Here is a 10575-nt window from a genome sequence, read left to right as displayed (position 1 = left end):
CACTGCCACCCTGCCTTTTAACTAAATGCATAAATCTTTTAAAATTTTTTCAAAAAAATATGGGCTGGTATTGTGGCATAGCCAGTAAAGCCACTGCCTGCAATGCTAGCATCCTATATGGATGCTGGTTCAAGTCCTGGCTGCTCTATTTCCGATCCAGCTCCCTGCCAATGGCCTGGGAAAATCAGCGAAAGATGGCCCAAGTGTTCGGCCCCTGCTACCCAAGTAGCAGACCTGGAAGAAGCTCCTGGTTCCTGGCTTCAGCTCTGGTTGTAACAGCAGCCGCCTGGGGAGTGAACTGGCACGTGGAAGATCTCCCCCTCTCTAACTCTTTCATATTAATCTGAGAGAAAGAAAGAAAGAGAGAGAGAAAGAGAGAGAGAGGAAAGAAGGTCCTCCCTTCCAAGCTGGTGACACTCATGAGTGTCCCCCATCCACTGAAGCAGGCAGAGCCAGGCAAGGAACCCTGGAGCCTTACGGAACCCAGTTGGAGAACCCCTTGTGCAATCCCTCCTGCTCCCTTTATATTTTATTTATTTATTTGAAAGGCAAAGTTGCAAAGAGTGCAAAAGATACAGAGAGAGAGAGAGAGAGAGAGATCTTCCTTCTGCTAGTTCACTGGGCCAGGCCAAAGCCAGAAGCCAGGAGCCAGGAGCTTCTCCCAGGTCTCCCACATGGGTGGCAGGGGACCAAGCATGTGGACCAACTTCCACTGCCTTCCCAGGCACATTAGCAGGGAGCTGGATCGGAAGTGGACAGCTGGGGACTCAAACCGGTGCCCATATGGGATGCCGGTGCTGCAAACAGTGGCTTAGCCCACTGAGCCACGGTGTCGGCCCCTGTGGCTCATTTTACAGATCAGAAAAATCAGGAAGGCGTCATCCGGTGAGCGAATAATGTGAGGTCCCCTCCCTCGGGGCCTGCAACTCTTTCTCGTGTGTTGGGCACTGGCAGCACACCACAGTAGGAATCAGGAAGGAAGACACAGTCCTGCTCTCCCAGACTCAGAGACTGTGGGGGTGGGGAGAGGGGACAGGTAGGTCCCTGGACAATCACAGCACAACGTGGTGATCCCAGGGATAGCCAAAGCCCAGCACTGGGGAAGCCCCACTTAGCTTGTTCACAAAGCTGCATTTGGGAGCACCTTTGACACCTGCAGGCCGCTGACGGACGGTGAATGTAGGGTTGCCGGAGGCGCACCCCAGCGCCGTCTGCCTCCTCCTCACAGCAGCCAGCCTGCTCTCCTGATCTGACAGTCTGACTGTGGTGCCCAGTCCTCGACCCTGCAGTGACAGCCCAGCTGTGTCCCCACTGCCTGTGTGCCCTGCTAAACCATGAATCCCCGCCAAGCCTCAGGTCTGCTGTGGGGGCGGGCACTGGGTGCAGCTGGGCTGACACCAGGATATCCTCATTCCAGATTAGAGTGCCTGCTTCCGTTCCAGCTCCCTGCTAATGCACACCCTGGGAGACAGCAGGTGATGGTTCAAGGACTTGGGTTGCTGCTGTCCACGTGAGAGAACCACATTGACTCCTGGCACTGGCCTGGCTCAGGCCAGGCTGTTGCAGGCATTTGGAGTAGATGGAAGATATCTCCATCTACACTAATCTCTCTCTCTCTCTCTCTCTTTCTTTCTTTCTCTGCCTTTCAAAAACTTTCTAATTTTTTAAAATAACCCTTTTTAAAAGCATTCATTTCTTTAGTTGACAGGCAGAGTGACAGAGAGATCTTCCATCTGCTGGTTTACTCTCCAAATGGTTGCATGAGCATAGGGCTGGGCCCCAGGCCAAAGCCAAGAGCCTGGAAACCCACCAGGTTGCCCATCCATGTGGGTGGCAGGGACCCAAGCACTTGGCCCATCCTCTGCTGTACATCGTGAAACTCCAATATGGATGCCAGCATGGCAAGGCAGCTGTGCCACAATGCCAGCCCCTCAAATAAAATTGTTAATAAAAACAAAACAAACAGGGGCTGGCATCATGGTGTGGCTGGTTAAGGAGCTGCCTGTGATGCCCATAAGGGCACAGTAACAGGGAGAGGAAGAAGGGGAAAGAGAGTGAGAGAGAGCGAGAGCGAGAGAGCTTCTATCCACAGATTCACTTCCCAAGCAATCTCAGCGGCAGCTGGGGCTATACCGGACTTAAGCCAGGAGCCTGAAACTCCATCCCGGTCTCCCACGTGGGTGCAGGGGCCCAAGCCCTTGGACCATCCTCTGCTGCTTTCCCATGCATATTAACAGGGACCTGGATCAGAAGTGGAGCAGCTGGGACTCAAACCAGTGCCCATATGGTGCTGGCACTGCAGGCAGCAGCTTACCACGCTGTGTCACGACACCAGCCTCTTGTGCAGAACTGTTGATGTGGTGTGGGTTTGAGGTGTCTGAGCTGCAAAACTGGCACAGGTGGTTGAAAGAGGTAATGAGGGGCCGGCGCTGTGGTGTAGCGGGTTAAGCCTCTGCCTGAAGAGCACTGGTTCGAGTCCCAGTTGCTCCACTTCCCATCCAGCTCCCTGCTATGGCCTGGGAAAGCAGTAGAAGATGGCCCAAGTCCTTGGACCCTGCACCCATGTGGGAGACCCAGAAGAAGCTCCTGGCTTTGGCCTGGTTGTGGCCATTTGGGGGAATGAACTAGCTGATGGAGGATCTCTCTCTCTCTCTTCTCTCTCTGTAACTCTGCCTTTCAAATAAATAAATAAATAAAAAGATGAACCAGGTCCTCGCTGGTGGCTGGTATCATCCCAAGCCCAGAACTTGGGACTTTCTCTTCTGTTTAAATGGATAATACATGGGGACAGGCATACCTTGGGCTTGAAGGGACTTCAGTGCCCGGGGTGGGTCACAAGAGACGTGGTGCCAAGGAGCAGGAGGGGCAGGGGCCAGAAAGACGCCCATCCCTGAATCCCAGGAGGGGCACCGGTCAGTTTGAGCAAAGCTGTCAAGGAGCCCGGCCCTGGCCCGTGCAGCCGGGAGAAATGAGCTGTCGGGACACCCCGGGCGGGGGGATGGCGGAGAGGCGGAAGAGGCGCGTGGAGACCCCCGGGAGGGGCCGCCGGAAGGGGCGCGCGGAGCGGTTGGCCGCGGCCCGGGCGGCGGCCGTTGGCGAGCTGCCGCCTGCCGGGCGGGGCCGGGCGTTAGCCTGGGCCACAGCCACGATGACCAAGGACTCGCCCAGTCCCTCGGGCGGCGGCCGCGGGTCGCCCAAGAAGCCGGGCAGCCCCGGCCCGTCGGCAGCGGCGCTGGAGGAGCAGAGGCGGGAAGTGGAGAAGCTGCGGGCCGAGCTGGAGGCGGAACGGGCGCGCGGGCGGGCAGAACGGCGGCGCTCGGCGACCCAGGCGCGCCAGCTGCGGGAGGCGGCCGAGCGGGAGCGGCAGCAGCTGGCTGACCATCTGCGCTCCAAGTGGGAGGCCCAGCGCTTCCGGGAGCTGCGGCAGCTGCAGGAGGAGACGCAGCGGGAGCGCGAGGCCGAGATCCGCCAGCTGCTCCGCTGGAAAGAGGCCGAGATGCGGCAGCTGCGGCAGCTGCTGCAACGCGAGCGCGACGGCGTGGTGCGCCAGGCCCGGGAGCTGCAGCGCCAGCTGGCCGAGGAGCTGGTGAGCCGCGGCTACTGCGGCCGCGCGGCGGCGCCCGAGGTCTCCGCGGCGCAGTGCCGCTGTCGCCTGCAGCAAGTGTTGGCGCAGCTGCGCTGGGAGACGGACGGCGAGCAGGCGGCGCGCATCCGCCACCTGCAGACGGCGCTCGACGTGGAGCGCCAGCTCTTCCTCAAGTACATCTTGGAGCACTTCCGCTGGCAGCCCGTGGTGTCCGAAGCCTCGGACTCCTCCCAGAACGTGCGTCCCCTCCAGGAGCGGCTCCCCGGGCCCGCCAACGGCGCTCGCCGCACCCCGAAGCTCGCCTGCCGATTGGGATCCCTCGATAGCCTGAGCTCTGGCGCCCGCGCCCGCTCGCGCTCTCTCGATCTGGTGCCGGCCGCAGGCAGCAGCTCCCCAGACGACCTGTTTCCGACGCGCGCCAGCTCGCTGGATTCCCTGGCGCCAGCGCGGTCGCGGTCGCACGACAGCAGCACCCCGAGTGGCCCCAAAGCCTCCGAATCCGAGGCTCGGGCCTCCTCCTCAACAGACGACTCCATCCTGGGCTCACCCTTGCCACCCCCGCCAGCGTTAGCGCACAGGAGCGCCAGCGACCCGCGCGGAGAAAGCCCCAGGGGCCAGCCCTGCGAAGCTCCGACCTCCGCGCCGCCGCCGTCGCCGGACCTGGGCTACCACGAGCTGGTGAAGCAGAACTCGGAGCTGACCGAGGCGCTGCGGGTGTTGGCGCGCCGCTGCTCGGGGCTGCAGGAGGAGAACACGCAGCTGCGGCGCGCGGGCTTCCCCGTCCAGGCGGCGGAGAAAGTGAGACGACTCCAGGTGAAGCGCGCGGAGCTGACGGGCCTGGCCCGGCGTCTGGAGGACCGCGCCCGCAAGCTGCAGGAGACGAACCTGCGGGCGATGAGCGCGCCCGTGCCGGGCCAGAGCCACGCGGACCTGGAGCTGTGCCAGGCCTTTGCCCGCCAGCGCCTCCAGGATCTGTCGGAGCAGGCGAGCGCGCTCCTGGCCAAGGACAAGCAGATCGAGGAGCTGCGGCGGGAGTGCCACCTGCTGCAGGCGCGCGTCGCCTCAGACCTCGGCGGCGCCACCCATCCCGCCGGGGGCGCTCCCTGCGCCCAGTGGCTGGGCATCAGCGACTTGGACCGGCTGCAGCGCGAGTCCCAGCGAGAAGTGCTGCGTCTGCAGAGGCTGCTGACGCTGCAGCGGGGCCAGAGTGGCGCCCGGGCCGAAGGCGGCGGCCAGAGCGGCCCCCGCGAGGAGGAGGCGCGACACCAAGTGCGCGCGCTGGAGCGCGAGTGCCAGGAGCTGGGCGCGCAGGCGGCGGCGGCGCGGCGGCGCAGCGAGGAAGCCGAGGCGCAGCTGCAGGCGGCGCTGCGTGAGGGCGCCTGGCTGGCGGAGGAGAACGCTCGGCTGCAGGCCCAGGCCGACTGGGTGCGGAAGGTGGCGGCCGACAGCAGCGACGCCGCCGGGCTGCTGGCGGAGCAGCTGCTGCAACCGGCGGCACGCGGGCAGGGCCGGCAGCAGCAGCTGCGGCACGACCTGCAGAAGGCTCCGAGTGACCCCCAGGCTGCCTGGGTGGAGATGCAGGACCTGCAGTGTCAGCCCGGCCACCCTTCCAAGCAGCCCTCGGAGGCCACCCAAGGCCCCGGATCTCAAGCCGCGGGTAGCGGCGGAAGGCTCACGTTCCAGCCGGGCTCCGAGGACTACACACCATCACAGCCCAGGGGGGACAATCAGAAGAGGCAAACCTCTGTGCAGGAGAGCCCAGTTGCCGTTGGGGAGACAGCCAGGGCTCCCCAAGAGCTAGCCACGGCCCCTGCCAGCCCAACTCTGGGCTCCAAACCCCAGGCCAAGAAAACCAGCTCCCAGTCCAACTCCTCCTCTGAAGTGGAGTCCATGTGGGCCACCGTGCCCTCCTGCCCCACTCTGGACATGGACACAGCCAGCGAGGTGGATGATCTAGAACCCGACACTGTGTCCCCAGCCCTGGAAGTGGGGGGTGCCGAGGCACCTGCCACACCCAACTTCAAGATCTTCTTGGCCCGGTATAGCTACAACCCCTTTGAGGGCCCCAATGAGCACCCCGAAGGCGAGCTGCCCCTCACAGCTGGGGACTATGTGTATATTTTGGGGGACATGGATGAGGATGGCTTTTACGAGGGAGAGCTTGGAGATGGCCGGCGAGGGCTGGTGCCCTCCAACTTAGTGGAGCAGATTCCACACAGCGACATCCTGGGCTGTCTATCCCCGAAGTCCCCTGACCTTGGTCCCATCCAAATCCCATCTGCCCTGGGCAAAGCTGCTCCGAAAGCCGACAGCTTAGTGCCTGCAGAAGCGCTGGGAGCAGCGGGTCCAGGGCCACGAAAGACAAGAAATACAGGCTCCAAGACGAAAGTAGCAGCAGAAACCTGCCAACCGGGCTTGCCACAGAGCCTGGGGGAGCAGGGCTTCTCCAGACCCCTCCCGGGGGCAAAGGGTGTGCTCTGTGTGGCCCCCAAGCAGCTTCGCCTGCAGAGTGTCACGGCCACGTCGGCCGAGATCGCCTGGATCTGCAGCAGCAGCAACCACCCCCACGTGGTGTACCTTGATGGCCAGGAGCACGCCTTGACCCCAGCAGGTGTAAGTGGCTACACCTTCCAGAGCCTACATCCGGGCACGCAATACCAGGCCTGGGTTGAGGTTCGGCTGCCGTGGGACCTGCTGCAGGTGCTCTGGGAGACCATGTCCTCCACCATCACCTTTGACACGCCCCTGGCGGGACCCCCCGATCCGCCACTGGACGTGCTCGTGGAACACCACCACGGCTCGCCAGGCTGCCTGGTGGTCAGTTGGCTGCCCGTGACCATCGACTCAGCCGGGTCCTCCAACGGAGTCCAGGTCACCGGCTACGCAGTGTATGCTGACGGGCTCAAGGTTGCAGAGGTGCCTGACGCCACTGCTGGGAGCACCCTGGTGGAGTTTCCCCAGCTGCAGGTGCCACCGACGTGCCAGAAAGTGTCGGTGAGGACCACGTCCCTCTTTGGTGAGTCCTCGGACTCGGTGCCAGCTCAGATCCCCGAGGACCACTTCGCCTGTCACCAATTGCCCGAGACCCCTCCCTTTAGCTACACCTGTGGCGACCCATCCACCTGCAGAGTCACCTTCCCCGTCTGCTCTCAAAAGCCTCTCAATGCCAAGGCCAACTCCTACACCCCTGGAAGCTGTGGGGAGCCCCAGGCCAAGTTCCTAGAAGCATTCTCTGAAGAACCTCCCAAGAGGCCATCCCCTATGTGCAACTTGAGCTCGGAAGGAGAACGTTTGAGTTCAAGGGCCAGCCGCCGAAGCCACGGATTTGCCAAGGCTCGGGAGGGCTGCAGACAACACCTGCTGTTTCAGAAACATCCCCGGGAGCACAGGTCGCCCCTGCCCAGTGGCCAGCCTGGGAGGGAAGAGAATCAGTACCGGCACAGGGGCCCTGGCAAATGCCCAGCTCCAGGAGTCATCCACCTGTTCCCCGAGGACGAGGGCAGGAAAGAACCAGGGCAGGAAAAGTCTTCCCTGCAGAAGGCGCTTGGGCAAAAGCAAGACGCCCAAGGGTTCACACCTCCCCAGCTGGGCCCCAGCCCCTGCTTCCCAACTGACTTCCAGGACATTTTGAAGGAGGCGGAGGAAGAGGAAGAGGAGGAGGAGGAGGAGGAGGAGGCAGTGTACATGGATCTTTGGGACACAGAGAGGCAAGAGCAGAGAAAGGAACTCAGACTCCAGACAAAGCGAGGACAGGCTCCGGGGGGCAAGAGAGACTGTCTAGCTCCATCTAGCAATGCCATCGAGATGTCCAGAGGTGGCCGGGTTGGGGCCGGGGCCCACACCACGGCCAGAGTCTTCGTGGCCCTCTTCGATTATAGCCCCCTGGCGATGTCTTCCAACCCGGAGGCTGCTGAGAAGGAGCTGAGCTTCCAGAAGGGGCAGCTGCTGAGAGTGTGGGGTCCCCAGGACGCCCACGGCTTCTACCGTGGCGAGTGCGACGGGCGAGTGGGCGACATCCCTGGGCACGTGGTGGCTGAGGCGGCCATGGGCACAGAGTGGACTGATGGCAGCTGGCACTTGCTGTCCTCGGGGTCTGTGCCTTCTTTGGCCCACCTTGAGGATTTCGAGGGGCTCGCCAGCGCCCAGGGCACCTTGTCCATGCTCCAAGGGGACTCCAGGAGAACCCCACTGTGGGCCCCAAAGACTATGATGGCAGCTCTGGATTATGACCCCAAGGATGGGCGGGCAGGGGGCCGGGCGAAGGGCAAGCTGGCGCTGAGGGCAGGGGACGTGGTCACAGTCTATGGACCCATGGATGACAAGGGATTCTACTATGGCGAGTCCGGTGGCCACCGGGGCCTGGTCCCGGCACACCTGCTTGACCACATATCGCTCCATGGAGAATGAATAGGCTGCTTGCTGGGGAGGGAGGCCTCTGGCTGCCCACACCCTGCCAGAGAGAAAGCAAGCACATGGACCCTCACATCAGCACCCCCCTCCTCCCCCACCCCGCGACACACACCTTAAGCAGCATTGTCACCAAGGGCAGCAGTGTTGAACTGGTGACAGCAGCTCCCCACCCCCACCCCGCCATGTCCTCTTAGCCTGTGAAAGCAGCAGGGTTTTGTTAAGTCCCAGCTGAGTCAAGTCCAGCAGAAAGCAACATAAGAACCTCCGAGAGCCGGACAGGCTACCTGGAAGTTGTCAGTGTCTGTGACCTTGACCATGACCGCAACGGGTATGTGGCTGAGCGGTCAGTGCCTTTGTCCCCTGCTTGGCGTGTGGGTTTTTGTTTCTTTAGGAGTTTAACACTGTTCCTCTATTGCCTTGTGTGAAAGTCTCAAGAAAAATCTGCCTCTTAAAAAAGGAAAAGAAAAAAGGAATCAGAATGTTATTTTTCTATTTTCTGTTCAACCCCTCATTAAAATGTTCATAGAAAAAAAAAAAAGATTTTAGAAGTTAAAGCACAGCCAAAGGAGACACACAAGCTAACCTTTCCCTCATCTTGTGTCCTCTCGGTTTGCCCAGCTGCAGAGTCATTCTCTGGGCTGCACCCTTACCCCCTTAGGGTGGGCCCCACCCAGGACCTTGTGGGTTGGACTCCAGAGGGCGCAGCCAAGAGCCAGCTCTGCCCTGGGGTTTGACCTAGCAGTTAACATACCCACACCCTATACCGGAGCATCTGGGCTTCATACCCATCTCCAGTGTCCTGCTAGTGCAGATCCTGGGAGGACACCACGGTGGCTCAAGTCCTTTGGTTCCTGCCGCCCACGTTGGAAGACCTGGATTGGGTTCCGGCTCCTGGCTTTGGCCTGGCCCAGCCCGGCCCCAATCATGGCAGGCACTTGGAGAGTGACCCAGCAGATGGAAGCTTTCTCTCTGTCTCCCCCTATAGAACACTAACAAAAGTCTGCCTGGTGAGAACTTCACCCATGGGTGCCGCTGTGCTGGGGCTGTGTCACTGGTGAGCCTTTGTCCCCAGCTGGGGGCCCCACTCCAGTGGCAGCCCCCTTCCCCAATGTACCTTGAGAGGGATCCCCCTTGGGCGAGCATGTCCTCAGTTACAAAAGTAGCTCAGAGGACCCTGCTTGCCTAACGTCCCTGAAACCAAAGCCACCTCCTCCTGTGATCTTCCCAGGCTGTGCCGCCAGGAGGCCCCATGGGAATGAGTGGGTGGTCTTCATTTTTCTCTGCTTCCATTTGCTGCTCCTTTATGACCCCTTTCCCCTGAACAACACTGTCTTCCCTAGTAGACACAGAAGGCTCTGGAAGCTTCCGGGGAGGAGACAGATCACAGAGCCAGCAGCTGGATCCATAGCAAATTGGTTGAATGGAGGAGAAGGGATTCCACAAGATGGCCACTAGGCTGAGGTGGGAACAGGGGGCTGTCTCAGCCTGACATGTCTATGGCTTCCCTCTCCTCGAGGTACAGAGGAAGTGCTAGGGGCAGCGGCAGCAGAGGCGTGCACCCATGCCTGTGTTACACCCTAACGGGGGGCGGGGTGGGAATCCACCTGGTTTCTGTTGGGTTGAAGGCCGGCATTCACAATGACACCTTTTTACAGGCTCCGCCGCGGGTGCGGGGAGGGAAGCCCAGACCAGCTACCCTTACCAGACTGAAATCCTCAACCCATGCAGAGCAGCCACCACCTCGCCCGGTGTGGGCCCCCAAGACACTCAGGCCAGCATTGATCTCAGCTGAGATTGTGGTCTCCTAACATCCCCACCAAAGTTGAAACTTACTATCATAACCGTTTTTAAAACGTTTTTTGTGGAGGCAGGTGTTGTGGCACAGTGGGCAAAGGCGCCACTTGCGATGCTGGCATCCCATTTCACAGGGCTGGTTCGAGTCCTGGTTGCTCCGCTTCTGATCCGGCTTCCTGCTAATGTGCCTAGGAAGGCAGTGGATGCTGGCCCAGGTGCTTGGGCCTCTGCCACCCGTATGGGAGACCCAGGTGGAGCTCCTGGCTCCTGGCTTCTGCCTGGCTCAGCTCCAGTCATTGTGGCTGTTTTGGGAGGGAACCAGCAGATGAAAGATTCTCTCCCTCCTCTTTCTCTGGCTGATGCTCTGCCTTTCAGTGAATAAATCTCTTAAAAAACGAATAGGCGGGGCTGGCACTGTGGCATAGCGGGTAGAGACACTGCCTACAGTACCAGCGTCCTATATGGGCGCCAGTTGGAGACCTGGCTGCTCTACTTCCAATCCAGCTCCCTGCTTCCCTGGCCTGGGAAAGCAGCAAAAGATGGTCCAAGTCCTTGGGTCCCTGCACCCACGTGGGAGACCTCGAGGAATCTCCTGGCTCCTGGCTCTTCGGAATGGCGCAGCTCCAGCCGTTGGGGCCATCTGGGGAGTGAACCAGAGGATGGGAGACCTCTCTCTCTCTCTCTTCTTCTCTGTAACTCTGCCTTTCAGATAATAAATGGATAATTTTTTTTAATGGATAGGCAGAGAGAGAGAGAGAGAGCGCTCCCGTCTGCTGATTCGCTCC

General features: G+C 60.7%; 1 protein-coding gene across 1 annotated transcript; it reads left to right on the top strand.

Moving 5' to 3' along the window:
• The first annotated feature begins 3148 nt into the window (after positions 1-3148).
• On the top strand, positions 3149-7993 carry LOC133751939 (RIMS-binding protein 3A-like). Its single transcript, XM_062182177.1, has one exon. The coding sequence runs from the start codon at positions 3149-3151 to the stop codon at positions 7991-7993; it is 4845 nt and encodes a 1614-aa protein (XP_062038161.1).
• The last annotated feature ends 2582 nt before the right edge of the window (positions 7994-10575 follow it).

The sequence above is a fragment of the Lepus europaeus genome, chromosome 23 (assembly GCF_033115175.1).
Source record: "Lepus europaeus isolate LE1 chromosome 23, mLepTim1.pri, whole genome shotgun sequence".
NCBI lineage: Eukaryota > Metazoa > Chordata > Mammalia > Lagomorpha > Leporidae > Lepus > Lepus europaeus.
This window is presented reverse-complemented; position numbering and strand designations above follow the sequence as displayed.